Source organism: Drosophila obscura, unplaced genomic scaffold, assembly GCF_018151105.1.
Source record: "Drosophila obscura isolate BZ-5 IFL unplaced genomic scaffold, ASM1815110v1 contig_150, whole genome shotgun sequence".
Taxonomy (NCBI): domain Eukaryota; kingdom Metazoa; phylum Arthropoda; class Insecta; order Diptera; family Drosophilidae; genus Drosophila; species Drosophila obscura.
The window spans coordinates 4,555,040-4,577,827 of NW_024542736.1; the positions used below are offsets into that span (position 1 = coordinate 4,555,040).

The window sequence follows — 22,788 nt, forward strand, 5'->3', positions numbered from 1 at the left end:
TAAACATTTCAATATACCAAAGGATTGTTCACGTGTTTTAATGCCTAACTAAATGATAGGGTTTATACATTTTATCGAGCCTGACGTATAGTACAAGAGCGTTTTTAGTGTGTATGTAGGAGGGCTGGGGTATAGGGGGGGCGTAATACTAAAGGGGCTTGAGCTACAGCTTTTGCTTGTAGACAGCCGTAGTTGCAGTTGTTTTTTTTTTTCAGGCTTGGCCATGTTTTCGTCGTCTCACTAAAAGTATTCAAGCCAGGACGGGCCGCCATGGGCAAAGACAATTTTACGGAATAATCGAACAACAAAATACAAAATACAGTTGGATGGGAGCGAGCGAGCGGACTGTGTATACTAGTGGGTGGGAGGGAATTCGTCTATGCCACATCGTCGAATTCCTGTGGTGGTGGTGGTGGCGGAGGCGATGGTGGTGGTGGTGTCAGCTCCTCGTCGGGTGCGTCATCCGGTGTATCGCTTGGTGGTGTCGGCTGCTCTGGTTCTCCTTCCGGTGGCTTGGCATCCTCATCCACGTCCAAATGCACTGCCACTATCTCGCACTCTGGCTTCTGTTCCTTGAATTTACGCAGCCCGAGGACCGTCACGCTAGTGCCACTCACATCGATGAATACCAGGAAGGGCGAGCATTGCACCAGATGCTCCAATGTGTGGTTGGTTATGTGTTGATAGTTTCGCAGTGAGATCCGCTCGAGGCGGTTGTCGGGCGAGCGGTTGATGTTCCGTATCCAGACGACGTCCGGCTGCACGGGTCTGGCGGCTCGCCCAAAACTGTAGATGGCCCGATCCGAGACATAGTATTGCGGTGGTGGGCATGGATTGGATGTCTGGCGATGCCGCAAACGGCGGGCATAGTCTCTGTCCAGTGGATCCAGCATGTTCCAGAACATTGGATGGTGGACCACCTGGTCGAAGTTGCCACGCGCCAGCGAACGCCGTCGAGCAGAGTGCATGACAAGCATTGGCTCTCTTATGGCCATGGCCTGGGGGTTCATGTAGATCACCTGATCGCGTCGTGGCAGGAAGCGGCTGTGTGCCGAATTGTTGCCCCGCCATGCCCTCAAATGGTCCGCCATCTGCTCCAGTATGGACTGCATATTCGGCTGTGGATTCTCGCCGGGGGCTTGGCGACCGGGCACGTAGACATAGGCGCGTGGTGCCGCTCCAGCACCAGCCCCTGCTTCGTCTGGTTCGGCGTTGTCGGCCTGGTCCGCAGCAGGTGGCAAACCCTGTCTCACGGCGGCAACACTTGGCAGGGCTATTACCACCAGGGGCGACCGCGCGGCAGCATTGGGATCGATGCCGCCGCTGTGGCCGTTGCTGCGCGGCGCTGCACTGTCTGACTTGTCGGACGAGGACGCTGACGCCGAAGACGTATCCTCATCTTCGGATTCGGAGGACAAACATACGCCCTTCCTCGAACATGATGCACTCGATGCTGGCGCTGGTTCATCCGGTCTGTCGTCGCTGGGGTCCGAGTGGAATATGTCGTGGCATGGCCTGGGCGCATCGGACGACTCCGACTCGTTCGGGTCGTTGCCCCGTGCCATTTTGCAGGCACGCAAATGCTCCATGGCAGCGCGAGAAGTGGACGGCTCGTCGTCATTTAGCACTTGCAGAGATTCCGGCTGCGATGTGGCAGCCTCGTCATTACCATTGTTCACCTTTTCAGGCGATGCCGCTTCCGGCGGCGGGTTAAGTGGGGACTCCAGCAGTAGCTCCTTAAGGTTCTCAATGGCACTGAAGCATTGCAGATCCGAGTTATTTATGGGCGTTAGACGTAGATCGAGCACCTGTTGAACGAATTGCAATAAATTTTTCACAGAACAGAGACCCATGTCGATTCGGCCAACGCACCTCTAGCTTCATAAAACCAAAGCGTGCTGCCATGCTGCCGTACGGCACAAATTTGCACAGCATTTGGCAGCCCTTGAGGCTGAGGCGTCGCAGCGAGGGCAGCTTTGAGAGGGCCATGATGTAGTACGGCTCGAACCAGTTGTTATCCTCGATGCTGAGATCCTGCACGAGGCAAGTGAACACATTAAGAGCTGCTCAGCTATGCTGGGGCTCCACTCCACTCACCTCCAAGTTAACCAGCTGCATCTCTATCGTATGGAATATGCTCTTGCCCTGATCCCCAACTTTGACACTGCAGTCCTTGAGCTTGAGACGCTTCAGCGAGCCAGGAAACTGTGTGATGCGTATCTATATTTGGAGAATTAAATTCAATCATAAGAAACTAGTTGTTTATTTTGTGTGCCTCTCACATATTCAAAATCCAGGCTGACGCCCTGCAGCTCCAGCACCTTCAGCTGTGTGGCCACTTTGGGGAAAACGGTGGTCAGGGTGCAGGTGAACTGCCGGAACTCGCCCGCAACATGTTGTGACGAGGGCGGTCCGCAAATTTTAATTGTGTGGGTCTTTTCCGTGGCACGTCCCAGTATCTCCTCCAGTATGCCCAACGGCAGGGGCCCGTTGCTGAGATCAATTCCGTGCCAAAACCGGTGATCCAGCAGCAAGTTCTCCAAACGCGGCGAGCAGCTGACCAAACAAACGACAAAAGAAGAGTATTGGAGTTGGGTCACGCGTTCGCGACTTACTGCATGAGGGCCATGATGGAAGGCGTGTCCAGGTACTTGAAAATCTCGTATAGAATTTCATCGCAAAAGCCGAGCAGGTGGTGCTCCTGGATGTCGTCCCCTTTTTTGCGTTGTTTTGTCTTCGGCTCGGGGCGGTAGTCTTGGTCAACGCATAGCATGGGTGCGGCATCTTTGAGAGCAATCTCGCTGACCGAGAAGCGACGCTTTTGCGCTACAACAAAAGCGCTGCCCACATCGGCGTTATCCATTGTACCCGTTTTAATGAATGCCAATTTTTCCTGCAATTTTTCTAAAATGAAACTAATAGTAGAGCAAAACCATCGATGGCTCCTATCGATACCGCGAATTGTTTTGTTCGTGGCTCGCTATCGCAGCCCTGCTCAAGATTATGGTTACTCCTGAAACATGTTATCAGCACAGCTTGGCCGCATAACTATCTAAAGCATATCTAAATGTAATCATAATTAGTTTCAAGGGTCTTTAAAGCGATTTTCAAAGGCTTACATTACCAAAAGAACTCATCAAAAAGACCTTATCCATACAAACAAATTTGTAAGTTAGTACCCCTAATGTAACAGTCAATACTATCGATGCTTTATTTAAAGCTTGCCAAAACATCGATGCAACTGATCGACTTATAATTGATATAACAGAATTTCGGTGGAATATCTTTGATAACTGAATGAATAGTTTGCTTATAGTAGTTTTGTTCAAGTATCCCAGCCATTTAAGAGTAATAAACAATCATTTTCCTATTTCAATTACTTTACACGGCAACTACACAAGATGTAACTAACAATCGCGACTTCTACATGCATTCTACAAGAACTGGAAATACCAGTACTGTGAAACGGTTTGCATAGCTCGTTGCCCAGCACTGAATTTTCGACTCGTGTATTTTGTTACTTGTTACTTATTTAAATTGAATTAAAATGTCGCTTTTGAGGCACGTGCGGCGGCTAAATGCATTGCAAGGGCTACACCACTGCCGGCGGGAGGTTTCCAGCGCACCGGCAAAGAGCGCCACGCTCAAATACGAACAGGATCCACAGCCGCTTTTCACCGATGCAGAGACCCAGCGCCTGCTTCGGTCCATGACGCAACTGCAGTTGGACAAGGTGTTCCGCAAGAGGACTGTGAAGGACAACAGGAGCGAGACCAAGTTCATGACCAACGAGCAGCTAGAGACGGAGTTCCTGCTGACCATCGAGAAGGCCAAGCATCTGCTGAAGATGCCGCCCATCGTAAAGATCAAACAAGACACCGAACGCCTCATTGCCAAGGATCCGGCACTTAAAGACTTTGACACCACCAAGTACGTGTTCACGGACATCACCTTCGGCCTGCCCCACTCGGAGCGCAAGGTGGTGGTCCGCGAAACAGACGGCACCCTGGCGTACGCCTCGCTGGACACAACCAAGCGAATGAATCAGCTCTACTTCCCACTGGAGGGCCGCAAGTCCTACACCCCACGCATGTTCGCCCACGAGGAGCTGCTGCACAAGTGTCTGGAGGAGCACAAATACGAGTTCGTGCTGGACAGGCTGACAGTGCAATACGAACCCTACGAGACCGAGTTCCACAATCTCTCAGCGAGAGTTTTCGAGCATTTAAACGAATCAAAGCAGTTCGATCTGCTGCGTTCCACCCGGCACTTTGGTCCCATGGCCTTCTTCTATGCCTGGCATCGGTGCATCGACGATCTCTTGTACGACATGATCCGGCGGGACTACCTGCACAATGCCGTCGAGCTAATTGCGCTGACCTATAAAATACACAAAATTCCGGTTGAATATGCGCAAACTTTGGATAAGCTGGACGCTCTACATCCCACTCCCGATGAGAGCGCACTCTCGGAACTGCGGGGATTCCTGCGAAGGCCCGAGGAGAAGCAGGGAATTAAGCAGGAAATAGATACGGCCATTGGCAAGACGGAGCAGGACTTTGCCGCCGACGACATCAGTTTGAAGTTCATCGAGGAATACATTGCCAGCGAGCATTCGCTGAAGAAGGTGCAGCTGGAGCTGGCCGTGCAGACCCTGAAGGAGATCAATCTGGAGAAGCTGCAGCTGTTCCGGGGCTTAAAGAAAGCGCACGGCGTGCAGGCGTCATAGGTGCTGCTTCGATTTATTGTTATCAATTTACATAAATAAATATCGTTTAGGCCAATTTCGAGGTCTTGAAGAGTTTTCTTGTCAGTCGTCTGTGATGCGCCTGCATGCAGTTGAGCCTGTGAATGCCGCACACCCGCTCATTGCTGAACTTTTTCAGGCAGACTGTGCAGCGCTTGAGATTTCCCTTGCCTTGCATTGCCGAATGCTTGTCGAACAGTAAAAGCGCCTTTGATCTGGCGCAGCCTTCTATTTTCTTGCGATGCAGAAGAAATGAAATAGCAGTCTTGAAATACAAACGACACTGCAGGCAGCGATAGAATGGCCGTTTTTCGTGTGTGCGTAGGTGTTTGTACAACTGTGGCTGCGTTCTGGTCACAACATTGCAGAACCTATTCGGGCACTTGAGGAAAATTGACGGCTTCTTCGATGGACGTGAGGGGCAGATGAGATTATGTCTGCGCAGCATGTGCTCGTGTTCAACGAGCTCGCCGCAAAGGCAGCAGAGTACTGGTGGCCCATAGTGCATGACAATGTGACTCTTGTGCTGCTGCAGGGAACGGGCCACCTCGCCGCAGACCAGGCACTCCATCATTCCGTTCCGGGTCATCGATGTGTTCTCACCCACGAATGTGATGAATTTCGTTTCGTCGTCCTCCTCTCCATTCGACAATGCCCCTTCGGCCACTATGTCCACAGGCTCCTCCCAGTCGTCTGTGTCGCATTGCACTCCCACATCGCACGTCAGCTTTTCCTCCGTCTGGATGTAGCGCTCGCGGACGGGATTCTTGGTATCCGATGACTTTTGCTGGTCATTGCGGGTGCCCAGCGGCACTAACTTGGGTAGATGGCGCTCACTTTTGGGCGGCTGGTCGGCACAAGCAGGCTTCGTCCGTCTCCATGTCTTCTTTAGGCGGACAGGAACAATCCCATTATCCAAGGCGTAGCGTGGTGTAATCAGCTTTGTCTGTACGAAAATATACTCTGGTAGCTCAAAGACTCGGACATTAATCGGAGTTACCTATGAAGCAATTTTCAAAGTTACTGAAATCCCATATAAATTATGTTTTATACCTTTGCTGGAATTGGTTGGGACGTATTCGACATTTTCGGTCAACTGCAGAATCAAAACTTCTTAACTTGAAAACGTAATTGTTGTTAGATGGACTCGATAAAAATTGCCGGCAAATAAATTTACTTGAATGCAAACACTTTTGTGTGAAGTGTAGGGTTGTCAAAAATATCAATATATCGATATGAATTTAAAAATGAAAAACATGCGCATTCCTAAAAAAATATTTGTGCCCGCGGAATTCAATATAAGCAATTATATTGTTTCGGTTATATATTATAATTTATTTTGATATTTCTTCAAAGAATAATATATCACCGATATTTTTTTAATATTTGGCAACCCTAGATAAGTGTGGCCCTACTACTTTATTATTATCATACTGTGGCATCACATCAAATTTTGGCATTAAGAAATAAAACCTTTATAAAGTATGCCAAAAGTACGCCGAAGCCGCAAGCCGCCCCCAGACGGATGGGAGTTGATAGAGCCCACACTCGAGGAGATCGAGCAGAAGATGCGCGAGGCCGAAACAGAACCACACGAGGGAAAACGCATTTCGGAGTCCCTCTGGCCCATATTCAAGATCCACCATCAGAAGACGCGCTACATCTACGACCTGTTCCACCGGCGCAAGGCCATTAGCCGGGAGCTCTATGACTACTGCCTCAAGGAGAAGATCGCCGATGGCAACCTGATAGCCAAATGGAAAAAGTCCGGCTACGAGAACCTCTGCTGCCTGCGATGCATACAGTCGCGCGACACAAACTTTGGCACCAACTGCATCTGCCGTGTGCCCAAGTCCAAGCTCGAGGAGGGACGCATTGTGGAGTGTGTGCATTGCGGGTGCCGCGGATGCTCGGGCTAAGGTGCGAGGATGGCCTGGGACACGAAGTCCCTGCAGCTGCTGCGAGTGCCCAAATCTCAGCTCGAGGAAGGACATTCTTTTAGACATATGTATCGAAAACAATAGCCAATAGCTATACCCACAGAGCGACACAGCTCGCAGAGAGTTAAGAGATTGTAATGTACAAAAATAAAGCAAATTTATAATTAAATAAAAAATTATATGCGACTTATCGATTTCAAGTCTACCGTAATTTATCGCTTTCAAATTTATAAATCAAAATTATTAAATTTTCTTCATTATGTTTATTAAAACGTTACAATTTAATTCTATTACACTTTTGCTTATAAACGAAAGAAACAAATCATTGTCAATTGGTACACTCATCATATTTTATACATCGTTTTCATCGTGTCATATTCAACCGTCCTATTAAACAACAAAACGCAAACACCAAGATTAAAACTTATGGATAAGGGCATACAAATTATGGTAAAAAAAACCTGCGAATTATATGGATTCTTGCTGACAAGTAATGGATAGTCAATATCAGTTAATGTCTCTCGTTTGGGGCCACATTTGCTTGTTGCATTTTCGTTATGTACAAAAAGAAAAAACGATCTTAAATGTAGACAGACGAAGTTTGTCGTTGAATGTGCGCGAATGATGGTTGGGTTTGGGGTATGGGTTGGTTGGGAGGTTATTGCGAAAGTCAAGTCCCTTTTCATTTAAATATTTGTCAAGATCTTATAGGTGTGGTGTGCCGATGTTGTTGCTGTGCTGCTGCTGCTGATGCTGCTCCTGTTGTTGTCCCATTTTATGGTAAATCCTAACTAACATTTCTCGGAAAGAGTAAAACACGGTTCAAGTCAATGGCTGCCCCAAGTGTTTCGTGGTGGTTTTGCGCGAACGCCTCTCTACCACTTCTTCTTGTGCTCGTCCATGGATACGCCGCCAGGGCCCAAGGAGACGATCATTAGCAGGCCACCAATAACCGAAAGTGTCTGTAATAATAATAATCATATCGAATTAATTGAGTATCGACAACAAGCAGACTGTTGCTGTTGTTTTTACCTGGAAAAAGTCATATTTCAAGAAATCCCTGAGTGGCTTGTAGGACGGAATGGTCCACCAGGCATTGTGATACAAATTCAGAATTGAGAGCAGAGCGACCAGAATCAGGGCCGACAGCTTCGTCTTGTAGCCCAGCACCACGAGCACCATCAGAATGGAGCCGATAATGTCCTGGATCACCTGCCACACGCTCAGCTCGAACCGGATGAGGGTGATGAACATGAAGGCCAACAGAATGCGTCCCGCCAGCTGCATGAAGTTCTTGGGCTTATTGTCGCCCATCGATGGCACGCCCGCAAATAAACTGCGCCCCTCGATCCGAGCCTCGGCCAGAACCAACAGTAGGGCTCCAATCAAGGCAAAGTTACGCAGCAAGAACTGGAAGTCCCACAGAATGGAGTAGGCTATTGTCTGTGGAATCAACAAAGAAAAGGAGCAGGTTAGCAGGTGTCTTTCTTTGGAGTTCTGATTCGTTTACCTGTAGCACCACAATGAAGAAGAGCAGACCGACGGCGATGTCAACCTTGAATCTAGCCATTACCATGCCGCAGCCTCCCAGTTGTCCGAGCAGATTGACCAGCACGAAGACGGTGGCCAGGAACTTGCCACAGCCCCAGCTCATGTCCATGTACTCGCGCTGTTCGTTCCACTGGAAGTACATGCGCAGGCCATCCTCGAAGAAGGTAGCGATGAGGCAGAGCCGCGCCACCGTGGGTAGCACATTCTTGCCGCGCTTGATAACCTGGAGAACGTGGAGAACGTGGAGAGAGAGAGAGGAATAATTATTCATTTAGTGATAGCTAAAATACAGTTTGAGGAATTGATAAGTGTGCGGGTGATAAGAGATGGAAAATATACGACGCCACTCACTGAGCGGGGCTTTTACACATACACATGTATTTATGAGGGAAAATGTCGGTTTGGCAAGACAGTGACGTGTCTCTCGCCCTCTCTCTATCTATCTATCTCTGCCGATCTCCACTATCGGCGTGCGCGCTCTGCTCGCCTAACGGGTTTTTAGGCCTATGTTAGCAGCTGCCCAGCACGCTCTCGATGCGATTTGAATAAATATAAAAATACCAGGCGCACACACATACACATACACTACCAGGTGTCGTTGGTATGCAGCATTATTAAACCATTTTGCTTTCTCAAAGATTATTACGGAACTCTCGACCTGGCCGATGGCGTCCGCGGCGTCTCACGCACTCACTCTCACCACTTTCACTTGCAAGAAGCAATTCGCACGCACACTCTCGCAGGCATTAAAGTGTTTGCGTGTGTGTGTGTCTGGGTGTTCATATGGGTGTATTTTTGTCTGGTGCAGACGCAACAATTGCGAATTGGAATCATTTTTTTGCTTGATAAGCGGGATGGGATTCTGGCTAAATCGGTACTCAGACTGAGTTAACCTTGCACACATAGTCAGGGCCAGCGATTCGACTGCACTGGGGCACTACAAACTTTGCCGCGTTTGGGTGACGTTGGCAGTTTTCTCTCTCCATGCAGCTGTCCAGAGCCCCCATTTAACGTCTAGTCCACGACCAATATGTTGGATGTCAAGGGGTTTGTGAGGGCGCCTGCTGACTAGGTATGCCCCATCTCTTGTGTTTCATTCAGAGTACTGTTAAATAAATATTACCTGTTCCGCCACATCTTCTGTTTTCGCAATGTATTCGTTGGGTATGCTCATGTTGGCAGTTTTGGCTGCTGTGTGTCTGGAACGTTGATGCACTCGGCTAGGTCACTCGCAGCTATGGAGACACTTGATCAGTTAGTTACTGGCTGCTTTTTTGTCCTTTCGAAAATGATAATAAATTACCAAAAAATCATGAATTAAAAACCAGGAACTTAAAAACACACACGGCACGACGAGTGTGACCGCGGATTTTTCGATCAAATATACCCTCTAAGCGTCAAAAATATACCGACTCACCCAACTCGTATTGGCGTTTCATATATTGATTGTTGGAACAATTTGGCGGTAATTTTGAAAATGGCCTTTGTGAATCAAAAATAATATTTAATAGAGTGATTTCATTGATTAAATATACCGATGTACTTGAATTCAACGTCAAAATATCCCGAAGATATAAGTATATTAAGTTCGTCTTTTCCTCGGTATTTTACGGTATATTTCTGAGAATCAGCCACACTATATTTGGAATAGAAGCGTGCCTTGGCGTAAAAAAATAGCTGCTAGGAAAAAAAACACACGAAATGGCTTCAAAAGTAAAGAAACAAAGAATTGAGAATGAGTCTGACGATGTTGTAATCACTGACAATACTATAACCACCAAAAAACAGAAAAAAGTGAAGGCAAAAGAAACGGACGCCGGCTATGGATCCGGAGAATTTTCATTGGCCTGGAATGTGGAAGACTACAGGACGGAATATGAGAGTGAGGAGCACTGGGATTTGCGGCGCAGCTTTATGGTCGCACACAAGGAGCGCTTTGACGAGGACCGGCTGGTGTGCCTGGCACAGACATTCGTAAATATGGAATTCCTCGGCTGCAAATACCCAAGCGAAACGATGCATCTGGTGGCGGAAATGTCCAAAGAGATCGCTGAAGAGTTTAGACGGAAGCGCGACCAGCGTCTGAAGCGAACATTTGTCTCCGCATCGGATGCGGCGGAGCAGCGCGCCAAAGGTAGACGGAAGAATTAGTTCGATTTGACCAGGCAGAGAATTATTTATATTACTAGTAGTTACATATATGAGCCAGAGACCACGAATTCTTCCTAATGAATAATTCCAAATAACAAATAGGGCGCAGTGGTACAACAAAGCCTGATCAACGCCAGGATGAGCAGCGGGCTGGCACGAATCCATACAGTCGAGAACGTCAGTGTTTTGGCGGCGGCAAGCCAATTGATCTCTTCGAGGGCCTACGTTTTGGCAGTCTCATACTGTACCTAGCCGGCGGACGGAGTTGTCTGCGAAATTCGTGTGCCATAAGCCATATTAAATACGAGGAGCGTCCGTGCAAAGAGTCCGAGTCCACCGAAAACACCAAATATTCGGAAATTCTTGTGAATAACGAGGTGATAGCAGTTGGCCAAGGTGAAAGCCTCAAGGCGGCCAAGAGTGCAGCATTTAAACAGGCATTGTTCCTGCTCCAAACACACTGCTACAGCATCAAGGTATGCCAAAAGAGACCATTCCAAGTTGGCGTCAATTGACTTACAAATTCAAAATTATTCAGCTAAACGCCACTCGACAAACCATCAAAGTCGAGAAGACTGTCAATGGTGTGAACATCAATGTGACGAAGGAGTCCGCAGATAGCCTGGGCGATCCCAAGTTGGATGAAACCAACAAAGGCTACCGCATGATGCGCCTAATGGGCTGGACGGGCGGTGGCTTGGGGCGCCAAAAGCAAGGACGCGAAGAACCCGTTGGGTAGGTACCAACTATTGAAAGCAATCTCTGTATGATCATCATCATTAAAACATTGGCTTATTTTTTAGATATTTGCTGAAAAGCAATCGCACTGGCTTGGGTGGCTGCAACAAGCCGCACGTAAATCTCGGTGACTATCGCAGAATGATTGAAAACTATGTCAAATCGGATGATATGCGCGATATGCAATTTGAGCCAACGTTCTCCAAGGAAGAGCGTGCCTCATTTCACAAGTAAGTGCCCGCGCCATCGGTGCCATCATTTGGAAAATATCCGCGTAATTGTAAGGTACTTTGTGGATTCTCTGCTCTGCTCTGCTCATCTGCTAGTCTTGTATTAATCGTAAAGCCTTTTCCACCACCATTTAAAAATCAAACCAATTGATTCCCACTTTCAGGATTGCGAGCAAATACGGCTTACGCTCAGGTAGCTATGGCAATGGCGAATCTAGACGTCTTCTGATCACGAAGAAAGCTAACCACAAGACAATACTCCAGGAAGTGCTATCCCGACGCAATCCAAAATTCTGCGAGCGCTATTTTGTTCAAGTTCCCATACAGAAGGCTCATCTCTTTCCGGGCCACGTGGCGAGTTTGGACCTGGAGGGCATGGATGATTAATAGATTAAGGAGATTTTGTTGAAGCTCAGCTCATTGTACTGCTATGATAAGGATGATTCTCTCAATCATTTAGTTTAAGTCTTAAAAATGTTACAAATATATTTCATATTTCCCCCCGACTACCACCTGTGTTTGCGTTTCGCTTGGAATGGCAGCGACAGTCAGCTGGTTGCCCTTCTAGAAGAAGAAGAGACTGTGCATGGCCTGCAGGCTGCACTTTTCGTTGTTTGAATTATTTGTGATAAATGTGATGTGATGGGGAAATGTCCACGCTGCGACTGCGAAGCAACTGGACAGAATCGCTTGGTCACCGACAGCTGTGGCCACACCAAGTGTCGCCTTTGCCTGGTGGCAGATGTGTCCGATTGCCTGGAATGCCGACTTGCCACCAAAGAACAACAAGTCTCGCAGAACAAAATCTCAAATGCCAAAACGACTGCAGACAAACGGATAACCATCACGGATCAGGGCTATCACTGCACCGTATGCAAGAAGGATTTCCGCAGCCGCACCCAACAGTACTACCATCTTGCCTGCGGCAACGATCTGCTCAAGAAGTTCTGCTGCAAGCAATGCAACCGCGTAAGTGGCTGGCGGTTTTTTGCCCTTTAAAAATATTATAATTGGATGATTCTTCTTTCCCCAATAGCGCTTTGCAACCCACTCGCATTTAAAGTACCATCTGAACAATCACGTCAGCCAATCAAAGTATTCCTGCAGCATTTGTGGCAAAAAATTTAAGCAGCCAAACGTCCTGCAGCGTCACATGCGCATCCACAAAAATGAGCAGCATGCCTGTGATCACTGCCACAAGGTTTTCCGCTGTCCGAGCACACTCAAGGATCATTTGGTGGCGCACACAGATCACGGATTTCCGTACAAATGCGAGACTTGCGCGAAGATCTTCCAGAACAAGGCGAATCTGAAGCAGCATCGCCTGAAGCACGACCAGAACAGCTCGCGACACAAGTGTAAAGTTTGCCAGAAGTCATTCCTGCGCCAGTCCACGCTCAGGTTGCATATGAAGCGTCACTCGATGCGCGAGCGCCAGCCCTGTCCCCTGTGTGGAAGAGCTACAACGATGCGGATGCACTGGCCCGCCATTTGCGACAACACAAGACTGTCGAGCGCTATCGCTGCACCCAGTGCGAGGTCACAGTCAATCGTCGGGATAACATGCACCGCCACCTTCGCTCCATGCATCCAGGCGTTGCATTCGAGAGCTGCGTGGAAATCATAACTCCATCGAGTGCATTCGAGCCTTCTGCTGCTGAGGAGACCCCAGCCGAGAGTCTGCGGTACAACAGCGTCATTAAGAGCGTGGGCAATGTGGAGCCAGTTGTGCTGCCAGTGGACCTGCCCGAAGTGCGGCTGGAACAGCAGCAGCAGGACACAGTGAAACCCCTGCCAGATGCAATGCAGAAGCAAAATGTTAAGCTCTATCGTAAGATCATCTTGGATTTGGACAACGAAGAGTACTCGAATGAGTTGAGCATAGAGGAGGAGGTATCCACGGGACAAGATGCCACCGCCGCAATGCAGGAGCAACGTCAGCAGCAGCGTGGCCCGGGCCACAGCACCTCCAATTTTAGCGAAATGCACTGGCGCAAGAATTTCAAATACTCGTATGAAAACGAGCACACAAATTGATCGAATTCTAATGATATTCTAATTATGAGGCTGTCTGCCACCCTTTTTGGCAGATGGCCCTTGATTTATTAGTGATTAGGAATAAGTGCTGGGAAAGATGCCCACAAAACGTCACCGTCACCAGCATCTAGTTGGCCGCTCGCCATATTTCCGCGTGCTGCCTGCTAGCCTCGACGTCAATGCCAAGTTCTCATGCTATCGGAAGACAGTCCGCTGAAGAGTCTTCGAGTATTACCAAATATCAGTATTCAATATGTTCGACGAGCAATCGGAACTCGAGTCGCTGCGTGAGATCTATTACCTAACGAATGGGGCCTCGGGCAGTTGGCGTAAACTGCTTTCCCTTGGCGACTCGCTGGAGCAGCAGCTGAAGCGCAAGCTACTCTGGATATGGCCCACATCGGTGGACTTGGATAATTACAATCATTTTCTGGCCAAGCATCACATCCAGCGCATTCTGAGCATTGGCTGTGGCAGTGGTCTACTGGAATGGCTGATGGCCGCAGCCGGTGGGCAGAGAATCAGCATGCACGGCCTGGAAGTCGATCGAAATTGGTGGCAGAGCAAGTATTCCGTGCGCAGTTTCATTCCGCTGAACTATGTGGAAGATGCAGCCAGTCCAAGCCAACTGGATGCCAGTTTCTTGAGCAATTGCTGCAACGATGCTCCACCTTGTGCGATGCTCTTCTGTTACTTTAACAATCGTCGGGCTTTTCTCGACTACCTGCGAATATATCGGGGCAAGTGGCTGATATTGATAGGGCCACAGCCAGCCCTTGGCATACATACAGATCCGAATCCCATTCAGCCGCAGCTGCCCACCGATGGGTGGATTCTGCGGGAGCGCCTCGACTGGACTGACCGAAATGTCGTGGCGTTCTATGAAAAAGTAGCATAATCTAGTTAATAGTAACTTTAATTTTAAGCAAAATAAACCACCCCACATTATCACTATACTCTAGCTCCTGTTCACTTCTATGTGGAATTTACAGGCCGGTATGCTCTGTACCTCGGCGGTGACGGTGCTGTTGATGCCCAGATTGCTGAGGGCTCCGCGCACCAGGCCGCAGGTAAAGGCCACAAATTTGGGCGCATGTTCCAGCTGCTTGGTGCCCGGCGAGATGCGTGTTAGGAAACGATTTGACTTGTCCTGCACCACATACATGCCGTGATTGTTTGTCCGCAAGTTGTCCACCTGTTTCTTGTAGATCAGGGTCCAGAAATCGGTGCAGATGAATTTCATGGTCTCCAGCTCATCCTTGAACCGCGCCACCTCGCGTGTAAGGCGCTCAATCAAACGATATCCTGTGGTGAAGCCAATGTACTCCAAAGTGGCCAGGTCGTTCTCCTGTGGGGCGGAACAAAGTTAATAATTGATATTTGAGGGCTGTTGATTGATTTGTTAACACGCACCTTGTTGCTGTCCAGACAATAGTTGACTATCTCAGCATGCAGGCAATCAAACAGTATTTCCTCCGACATTTTAAGAACAGAAAAATATTTTCTCAGATTTGTTTGCAGTGGAAGGTGGAACAGCTGACGGCGACGTTAACATGCGAATGAAAAGGCCAAGACAGTGCTGGCAGTGTTGGCTTTTTATTGGCCAACAGTTGACAACTGCGTATAAATAATATCCACTCAATCAAATAAATTAAATATTGGAGACATGATAGAAAGATACAGATCTGAGATGGAGTAATTCAAAGGGATAGAGTGAGCAGCAAAATAAATTCGTTTTTTTTAGCTATCGTTTAAGGCTGTACTTTTTCAAGCCAAATTGTCATCACTGTTCGTTTTGTGGGTGGAGCGGGAGCCACAACAAAAAAATGTATGCAAAACGCCGCAAACATTAAAATGTACATAAAGTGAATTAAAACTAACAAAAATACCAATTAAAACTTGAAAATGTTGTGCGTCGGTCTTCTCGGGCAGAGCACCGCGCTGCACAGCATGGTATGCCAGTCGATATTGGTTTTAATGTGCCTGATCTGCTACGGCTGCGGGGGTCTGAGTGGATCCGAGTTTGTTTTCGATGATACGGTGGCGATTGTGAAGAACAAGGATGTGAATGCACTGCCCACCAACTGGACGGCCATCTTCACGCATGACTTTTGGGGAGCATCGCTGCTCAGCTCCGATTCCCACAAGTCCTTCCGACCGCTTACGACGCTCATGTTCCACTGCGAATATGCCCTACTGGGCTTGACGGCGGCACACATGAAGTTCCTGAATCTCCTGCTGCACTGTGTGAATACGCTGCTGCTGTGGCGACTGGTCCGATCGCTGTATGTGGTGGAGATCAACGGCGAGCGGTGGGCCATCATATCGGCGGCTCTGTTTGCCGCCCATCCCATCCACACGGAGGCGGTGTCGGGAATTTATCGCTGCGACTGCGAAGCAACTGGACAGAATCGCTTGGTCACCGACAGCTGTGGCCACACCAAGTGTCGCCTTTGCCTGGTGGCAGATGTGTCCGATTGCCTGGAATGCCGACTTGCCACCAAAGAACAACAAGTCTCGCAGAACAAAATCTCAAATGCCAAAACGACTGCAGACAAACGGATAATAGTAATAGTAACTTTAATTTTAAGCAAAATAAACCACCCCACATTATCACTATACTCTAGCTCCTGTTCACTTCTATGTGGAATTTACAGGCCGGTATGCTCTGTACCTCGGCGGTGACGGTGCTGTTGATGCCCAGATTGCTGATGGCTCCGCGCACCAGGCCGCAGGTAAAGGCCACAAATTTGGGCGCATGTTCCAGCTGCTTGGTGCCCGGCGAGATGCGTGTTAGGAAACGGAATGACTTGTCCTGCACCACATACATGCCGTGATTGTTTGTCCGCAAGTTGTCCACCTGTTTCTTGTAGATCAGGGTCCAGAAATCGGTGCAGATGAATTTCATGGTCTCCAGCTCATCCTTGAACCGCGCCACCTCGCGTGTAAGGCGCTCAATCAAACGATATCCTGTGGTGAAGCCAATGTACTCCAAAGTGGCCAGGTCGTTCTCCTGTGGGGCGGAACAAAGTTAATAATTGATATTTGAGGGCTGTTGATTGATTTGTTAACACGCACCTTGTTGCTGTCCAGACAATAGTTGACTATCTCAGCATGCAGGCAATCAAACAGTATTTCCTCCGACATTTTAAGAACAGAAAAATATTTTCTCAGATTTGTTTGCAGTTGAAGGTGGAACAGCTGACGGCGACGTTAACATGCGAATGAAAAGGCCAAGACAGTGCTGGCAGTGTTGGCTTTTTATTGGCCACAGTTGACAACTGCGTATAAATAATATCCACTCAATCAAATAAATTAAATATTTGAGACATGATAGAAAGATACAGATCTGAGATGGAGTAATTCAAAGGGATAGAGTGAGCAGCAAAATAAATTCGTTTTTTTTAGCTATCGTTTAAGGCTGTACTTTTTCAAGCCAAATTGTCATCACTGTTCGTTTTGTGGGTGGAGCGGGAGCCACAACAAAAAAAATGTATGCAAAACGCCGCAAACATTAAAATGTACATAAAGTGAATTAAAACTAACAAAAATACCAATTAAAACTTGAAAATGTTGTGCGTCGGTCTTCTCGGGCAGAGCACCGCGCTGCACAGCATGGTATGCCAGTCGATATTGGTTTTAATGTGCCTGATCTGCTACGGCTGCGGGGGTCTGAGTGGATCCGAGTTTGTTTTCGATGATACGGTGGCGATTGTGAAGAACAAGGATGTGAATGCACTGCCCACCAACTGGACGGCCATCTTCACGCATGACTTTTGGGGAGCATCGCTGCTCAGCTCCGATTCCCACAAGTCCTTCCGACCGCTTACGACGCTCATGTTCCACTGCGAATATGCCCTACTGGGCTTGACGGCGGCACACATGAAGTTCCTGAATCTCCTGCTGCACTGTGTGAATACGCTGCTGCTGTGGCGACTGGTCCGATCGCTGTATGTGGTGGAGATCAACGGCGAGCGGTGGGCCATCATATCGGCGGCTCTGTTTGCCGCCCATCCCATCCACACGGAGGCGGTGTCGGGAATTGTGGGCCGTGCGGAGCTAATGTTTGGCATGATCCATCTGCTCTGCCTGCTCCTGACGGTGGCCAATGCGGGGAAGCACAGTCCCCACAGCATTTGCCTGATACTCTCACTCACGGCGATCGGGATGCTGTTCAAGGAGTCGGCCGTGACCATACCCATGTCCTGTGTGCTGATGGACTACTTTCAGAACGGCTACTACCACCTGCCGCTCAAGGATCAGGCCAAAATATTGCGCACGCGCATCAGCTACATTGTCTACATCCTGGGCACATCGGCCCTGCTGACGGCTCGCCTCTGGTGGCAGAACTTTGAGTCGCCCCAGTTCAAGGAAGTGGACAATCCCATTGCCCACAACGACCACATCCTCACGCGGGTGCTCTCCCAGCAGTATCTGCTGGTCATGAACATCTGGCTGATGCTCTGCCCCCACTGGCTGTGCTACGACTGGGCCCTGGGCTGTGTGAAGCTGGTGACCAGCATTTGGGACCTGCGGCTGCAGGGCGTCATTGGGTTTTACTCCATCTTGCTGACGGCCCTGATTAACTTCCGCCGCCTGCCGGGCATGATGCTCGGCCTGGGTCTGATGATCATTCCATTTCTGCCCGCCTCGGGCATCATTCGCGTGGGATTTGTGATAGCCGAGAGGACGCTGTACGTGCCCTCGATTGGCTTCTGTTTGCTGTCCATCTACGGATTCCTCTATTGGTACGACTACAACATCCACAAGACCTTCTGGCGCACTCTCCTGCAGGCTCTGCTGATGCTCCTCTTTGCTGTGATGATGGTGCGGACACGTCAGCGGGCAACCGACTGGCTCAACGAGGATCAGCTGTTCAAGTCCGCGCTGGAGGTGTGCCCCGACAATGCCAAGGTGCACTACAACATCGCCCGCCTGGCCACGGACACGGGCAACAACACGAAGGCCTTTCAGCACTATCACTATGCCATCGAACTGCATCCCGAGTATGAGGCAGCTCTGATGAATCTGGGCAATCTCTACCGGGAGCATGGACAGCTGCAGACGGCTGAAAAGTATATTCGCATGGCCCTGCAGGTCTTGCCGGCGTTCCCCGCCGCCTGGATGAATCTGGGCATTGTCCAATCGGCCCAGAGGAAGTACGACCAGGCAAAGACCAGCTATGAGAAGGCTCTCTCCTACAGAGCCAACTTTGCCGTCTGCTACTACAACATTGGGAATCTCTATTTGGAGCAGAAACTCTATGCCGAAGCGCTGCAGCACTGGCAGCACGCCGTCACGCTGAATCCGCGCCAGCCAAAGGCCTGGGCCAACATCTTGACCATGCTCGACAATCGGTCGCTGTATGACGATGCTCTGCGCATCTCGGATCAGGCCCTGCGGCATTTGCCCAACGAGATGAGCATCCTCTTTATACGCGCCAATGTGTTGGGCAAACTGAAGCACTATGTCGAGGCGGAGACACTTTACAAGCGTGTGATTCAGCTGGATCCGCACAATATGCTGTACTACTCGAATCTGGGGGTGCTCTACCATCGCTGGGACAAGGTGCAGGAGGCCATTGAGGCATATCGTACGGCGATAAGCATCAACGGCTCCAGGGCCACGACCGCACGAGAGAATCTGTCCAAGCTGTTGAAGCGGCTGGAGCGTGAGGCACAGGTAAACGCTAGGTAAAATCCTAGAAAGGGAATACCTTAAACCTGAGCAGGAACTGCGGTTGTGTGGTTCTTTCAGTGACTACTAGTCCCAGATCCTAGAATTAAGAAAACACCAGAGATACTCATAGCTAGAGGCACTTATCCCTCCCACTTACCTAACCCCACTCCGCATATCAATTGTACACAGTATTTATGTATATTTAGGATAATTTATTTATTGATTTCCACAAGGGTATATACAATTATTCTCTTTTAAAACACAATAATGATGGATGGTATGGGATGGGAGACTTACATTGGATTGGTACATAATTTAACTAACAACTAGAACTAGAACATAAGGATCTAACCAGGAAACGCTGGTGTATGTACGCTAAGAAAACTATCTATTCAATTCCATTCAAGATTCGTGATTAAACATAATAATACCGCGAATTACACATACATACATATGTATACATATATAAATATAAGAATAAAAAAATAAAAACATAAAATAAAGACAAGCACCGCCACATACGCAGATACACAGATCATCCGTTTTGGGGCGCTGCTATAACACAAATGGAAAAAAGCTTGGAACATTTGGCAGAGTGAGAAATGCGAGACAATGCGTAAGAGAGATTAGGAGTGTGTGTTCAGTGTTGACTATATACTACAGATACAGATGCGCAGATACATATACTATATGCGTTTGATGTGTATTAATGTATAACAAAAGTCTTTGTGTTTGAGATACCAGGGGGCGGGTTGGTTCTGTTCTGTTCTGTTCCTGTTGGGCAAACGAGCGAGAGCAAACAAATAATTGAGTAAATAACACAGCTTGCACGGCAAACGTAATCATCTACAGCAGCACAAACTCTTCGCTTTCGCTATCATCCTGATCTTGGTCAAAGTGGCCGTGATGTGGCGGCAAGAGCTGGGCACCCAGCTCCTGTGTGAGCACTGCCACCTGCTTAATGAGCGGCTTGTATAGTGAATCGCTCATCTCGTCGCGTTCATGATCCAAGCAGCGACCGCGCGAGAATGAAAACAGCGGATAGTTCATTTCCATGGACTGTTCCGCCGCCTGGTGCGACGCCTGGTGCTGGCTGCCCGTCATCTTATCCACAGTAGCACCCGAGGCACAGCGCATAGGATGCAGATACTGCAAAAGCGGTAAAAATTAATTAATTAATTATAGGGCTTTGCAGATAGTGGCTAGGGAATGCCTACCAGCTGCACGCTCTCCATAAAGCTGTCAAAATCCGTTTTGGTGGCACAGTAGAAGCCAATGCAGCAGCTGGGATCCATTTTGCTGACCTTTAGCTTGCGCGCCGACTTGCAGTGGAAGGAATGCAGCGAAAAGTGCTCCTGATTGACATCCACCATCTCCTGGCAGTAGTGCGGATCCAAATGGATGAGTCTGTCCTCCTGGAAACCCACAAAGTACAGCGAATGTTTGGGCTTGCCCCCAATGATGCCCAGACAGTGTTCGGTGCTCAGCAGCAGCTTCAGGCAGTGGGCATACACCGGATTCAGTTTGTCGCTGCCCAGGCGCAGCGGTACGAGAACAATGAGAGATTTCCAGTGCTGTTGGTGTGGCTCCTGCTTGGGTGCCGCCTCCGGCTGCGGTCGCTTCGTTTGCTGCCAAGGCACATGCGGTTTGGGGGCTGGCTCTGGAATGCTGCACTGATCCTCAATGTCTTGCATATAGACTGAAAGGCAGATACGTAAATAGATACGCTTATCAAATGAATGTGACTCTATCAGGCAGGCAGGCCCCCCCCTTCATGAGTAATGACAATTAGTCACTCGACTGGCGGTTCGATGGATGCGTATTCCATATCATATCTATTTGTTCATGGCAACTATCGATCCAGCTTAAGGTCTGATACTCACTCGTGCAATCCTTGGCCACGTAAACGCTGATATTGTCAAAGTCTGCATTCTCCTGAGCGGCATGCTCCAAGGCGTGTCTATAATAAAGTATGAAAATATCATGCCATAAACCATGCCGTTATGGATCGATTTATGGCACTGCACTCACTTTAACAAGTAGGAGACGGAGGCCGGACCATACCAGTCGCCTGGCTTCTTGCCCAGCGTTTCGCCCAGGCGCACCAGTGCGTGTATGGAGAAGGGGCTGCTCTTTGAGGAGCTGTCCCCGAACCACTTGATGATCTTCTTATGCATATTATCCTCGTATGTGGAGTGCAGCTGCGAGTCCGAATCATAGCGCCAGGCTGCATGTAAAATAAATGCTTTAGAATCCGTTTAGTTAAGTGATTTCCGCTCCACTTACTGCGTCCCAAAAAGTGACAAATCAGACCCTGAGCCAAGAGCATTTGGCCGCTGCGCAGCATGCAGCCCCAGCCACAGTCCGAGGTGTAGTTGGAGCCATTCATGATGGGAAACTCCCGGCGATAGGTCATCCAAACGCGACTGTAAAAATCGCGACGAAAGCCCTCGATGCCCTCCTCCCAGGGCTGTTCTCCCACCTGATTCTCGACCGCATCCATGCCCAGCTCCTGGGGCACAACAATCTCATCGACTTGCTGCGGATTCAGTGCGGGATACAGGGACGAGGCGGTGGTCGAGGTGGCTTGTATGCTATCGAAGGCGGATGTGGCATGGTCGGGCGTCGAATCTGAGCCGCTGGGCAGCAGCAGCTCCGTGGTCGAGCTCTCCATGCTGACGGGGGGCGTGAAACGTCGATGATAGCATCGTCCTAGGAGCCACACCGGCTGCTCCTTTGAGAAGCTCGTTTGCCTAATCTTGCCGCTCCAGCCGTACTTGACGTTGTGCCACATGGCCACCAGTTTGGACTCCATGCCCTTCGTTGGCGTACGATTGGCGGCCAGGTCGGGGTCTTCGCTGTGATGGTGCTGGTGTTGGTGGTGGTGCTGCTGCTGCTGCTCCACGTGACCGCAGCTGGAACTGTTGCCGCCGCTGCCGCCGCTATATAGCTGAGTGAAGGCGTTCATGAAACGTGATGACGTCGATATTTTACGCTGTGGTGTCGCTGTCGCAGCACTTTCCGCTTTGAGGTTCAAATTCGCACTCGATGTGCTAACGGGGGAAGGCGATGGGGCACGGGGTACGGCAAACACGGTGCGTGGAATCGTTTGTATCGGCGCTGCCTGCTCCTCCTCGATGGCGCCATCCTCCACAAGTGGCAGCGACTGCGGCCCATCCTGCGTACAACGTCCGCCCTCAACAATGGCTCCTTCCCCCGTATCGAAGAGCATCAGTTTGTCCTCCGTCAGCTTGGACAGCAGGCCGTCATAGTTCATCTGCGGCGTCGTCGTCGGAGGGGGCGATATGAAAACAAAATCAGAATTGGATGAACTACGTCGCTTTGTTCGCCGCTTCGAAAACTTAAAGAACTGGGGCATGGCAATGGCAGTGCGAGCCACTGGCTGGCCCTGGCTGAACTGATCGGCCTAGCGGCCGGGCGTGCTAATTACAAATGTTTACTCACCGTTTATTTGTTGACAGATAAAGATAAAGGTAAACTACACAACAACACACGACAATACAATTGCTTCTTGTTTTCCTTATAAGAAATTTATTCGCATATAAACGCGATAGCAGTGTACTGCGATATTGCGAGGATTGGCTGCGTTTCTGTCTGGGATCAGAGCGTAACAGGCTTCGGTTTGGTGTTGAATGGACCACTCTTGCTGGGTGCAGTAATGACTGCCAGTGCACATCCAACATTCCAAATAATT

At 49.1% G+C, this 22,788-nt stretch overlaps 12 protein-coding genes across 16 annotated transcripts; 6 read left to right on the forward strand and 6 right to left on the reverse strand.

Moving 5' to 3' along the window:
- Window positions 1-22: 22 nt before the first annotated feature.
- LOC111069009 lies at window positions 23-2,957 on the reverse strand. The gene is made up of 5 exons (XM_022358890.2): window positions 2,616-2,957; window positions 2,283-2,556; window positions 2,098-2,220; window positions 1,873-2,034; window positions 23-1,808 (listed from the first exon to the last, which is right to left on the reverse strand). The coding sequence occupies exons 1-5, from the start codon at window positions 2,861-2,863 to the stop codon at window positions 378-380; spliced, it is 2,238 nt and encodes a 745-aa protein (XP_022214582.2). The 5' UTR covers window positions 2,864-2,957; the 3' UTR covers window positions 23-377.
- A 515-nt stretch (window positions 2,958-3,472) lies between these two features.
- Window positions 3,473-4,786, forward strand: LOC111067472 (28S ribosomal protein S22, mitochondrial). The gene has a single exon (XM_022356535.2). The coding sequence runs from the start codon at window positions 3,548-3,550 to the stop codon at window positions 4,727-4,729; it is 1,182 nt and encodes a 393-aa protein (XP_022212227.2). The 5' UTR covers window positions 3,473-3,547; the 3' UTR covers window positions 4,730-4,786.
- On the reverse strand, window positions 4,727-5,898 carry LOC111067478 (zinc finger protein 41). 2 transcript variants are annotated; one of them, XM_022356550.2, is made up of 2 exons: window positions 5,801-5,898; window positions 4,727-5,747 (listed from the first exon to the last, which is right to left on the reverse strand). In XM_022356550.2, exons 1-2 carry the CDS (start codon window positions 5,831-5,833, stop codon window positions 4,776-4,778), a joined length of 1,005 nt encoding a protein of 334 aa, XP_022212242.1. In that variant the 5' UTR covers window positions 5,834-5,898; the 3' UTR covers window positions 4,727-4,775. The 2 variants fall into 2 exon arrangements, with proteins under 2 accessions (XP_022212242.1, XP_022212251.1); XM_022356559.2 differs by having other exon boundaries at window positions 4,727-5,693; window positions 5,801-5,890.
- A 259-nt stretch (window positions 5,899-6,157) lies between these two features.
- Window positions 6,158-7,102, forward strand: LOC111067499 (protein BUD31 homolog). The gene has a single exon (XM_022356593.2). It carries the CDS (start codon window positions 6,232-6,234, stop codon window positions 6,664-6,666), a length of 435 nt encoding a protein of 144 aa, XP_022212285.1. The 5' UTR covers window positions 6,158-6,231; the 3' UTR covers window positions 6,667-7,102.
- LOC111067490 (surfeit locus protein 4 homolog) lies at window positions 6,931-9,644 on the reverse strand. Of its 2 annotated transcripts, XM_022356570.2 has the most exons (5): window positions 9,542-9,644; window positions 9,362-9,473; window positions 8,198-8,461; window positions 7,720-8,130; window positions 6,931-7,649 (listed from the first exon to the last, which is right to left on the reverse strand). In XM_022356570.2, the coding sequence occupies exons 2-5, from the start codon at window positions 9,410-9,412 to the stop codon at window positions 7,563-7,565; spliced, it is 813 nt and encodes a 270-aa protein (XP_022212262.1). In that variant the 5' UTR covers window positions 9,413-9,473; window positions 9,542-9,644; the 3' UTR covers window positions 6,931-7,562. The 2 variants fall into 2 exon arrangements, with proteins under 2 accessions (XP_022212262.1, XP_022212273.1); XM_022356581.2 differs by having other exon boundaries at window positions 9,362-9,597.
- Window positions 9,645-9,848: 204 nt separating this feature from the next.
- On the forward strand, window positions 9,849-11,863 carry LOC111067460. 2 transcript variants are annotated; one of them, XM_022356522.2, is made up of 6 exons: window positions 9,849-9,951; window positions 10,027-10,372; window positions 10,492-10,865; window positions 10,928-11,124; window positions 11,193-11,357; window positions 11,522-11,863. In XM_022356522.2, exons 1-6 carry the CDS (start codon window positions 9,940-9,942, stop codon window positions 11,742-11,744), a joined length of 1,317 nt encoding a protein of 438 aa, XP_022212214.2. In that variant the 5' UTR covers window positions 9,849-9,939; the 3' UTR covers window positions 11,745-11,863. The 2 variants fall into 2 exon arrangements, with proteins under 2 accessions (XP_022212214.2, XP_022212206.2); XM_022356514.2 differs by having other exon boundaries at window positions 9,857-10,372.
- A 73-nt stretch (window positions 11,864-11,936) lies between these two features.
- LOC111068044 (zinc finger protein 26) lies at window positions 11,937-13,399 on the forward strand. The gene is given in 3 exon segments (XM_022357399.2): window positions 11,937-12,326; window positions 12,394-12,811; window positions 12,814-13,399. Coding segments are annotated over 3 exon segments (1,326 nt in total). The 5' UTR covers window positions 11,937-11,999; the 3' UTR covers window positions 13,395-13,399.
- A 245-nt stretch (window positions 13,400-13,644) lies between these two features.
- Window positions 13,645-14,348, forward strand: LOC111068086. The gene has a single exon (XM_022357442.2). The coding sequence runs from the start codon at window positions 13,648-13,650 to the stop codon at window positions 14,290-14,292; it is 645 nt and encodes a 214-aa protein (XP_022213134.2). The 5' UTR covers window positions 13,645-13,647; the 3' UTR covers window positions 14,293-14,348.
- LOC111068094 (trafficking protein particle complex subunit 6b) lies at window positions 14,293-14,952 on the reverse strand. The gene is made up of 2 exons (XM_022357451.2): window positions 14,808-14,952; window positions 14,293-14,742 (listed from the first exon to the last, which is right to left on the reverse strand). Exons 1-2 carry the CDS (start codon window positions 14,874-14,876, stop codon window positions 14,353-14,355), a joined length of 459 nt encoding a protein of 152 aa, XP_022213143.2. The 5' UTR covers window positions 14,877-14,952; the 3' UTR covers window positions 14,293-14,352.
- Window positions 14,953-15,221: 269 nt separating this feature from the next.
- Window positions 15,222-19,576, forward strand: LOC111068033 (protein O-mannosyl-transferase TMTC4). Of its 2 annotated transcripts, XM_041596456.1 has the most exons (2): window positions 15,222-15,758; window positions 17,424-19,576. In XM_041596456.1, exons 1-2 carry the CDS (start codon window positions 15,300-15,302, stop codon window positions 19,089-19,091), a joined length of 2,127 nt encoding a protein of 708 aa, XP_041452390.1. In that variant the 5' UTR covers window positions 15,222-15,299; the 3' UTR covers window positions 19,092-19,576. The 2 variants fall into 2 exon arrangements, with proteins under 2 accessions (XP_041452390.1, XP_022213081.2); XM_022357389.2 differs by lacking the exon at window positions 15,222-15,758 and having other exon boundaries at window positions 16,820-19,576.
- Window positions 15,964-16,575, reverse strand: LOC121405545 (trafficking protein particle complex subunit 6b-like). The gene is made up of 2 exons (XM_041596457.1): window positions 16,473-16,575; window positions 15,964-16,407 (listed from the first exon to the last, which is right to left on the reverse strand). The coding sequence occupies exons 1-2, from the start codon at window positions 16,539-16,541 to the stop codon at window positions 16,018-16,020; spliced, it is 459 nt and encodes a 152-aa protein (XP_041452391.1). The 5' UTR covers window positions 16,542-16,575; the 3' UTR covers window positions 15,964-16,017.
- Window positions 19,263-22,496, reverse strand: LOC111068012 (cysteine protease ATG4D). Its single transcript, XM_022357365.2, has 5 exons — window positions 21,360-22,496; window positions 21,105-21,300; window positions 20,957-21,033; window positions 20,291-20,772; window positions 19,263-20,222 (listed from the first exon to the last, which is right to left on the reverse strand). The coding sequence occupies exons 1-5, from the start codon at window positions 22,450-22,452 to the stop codon at window positions 19,920-19,922; spliced, it is 2,151 nt and encodes a 716-aa protein (XP_022213057.2). The 5' UTR covers window positions 22,453-22,496; the 3' UTR covers window positions 19,263-19,919.
- Between the last annotated feature and the right edge of the window lie 292 nt (window positions 22,497-22,788).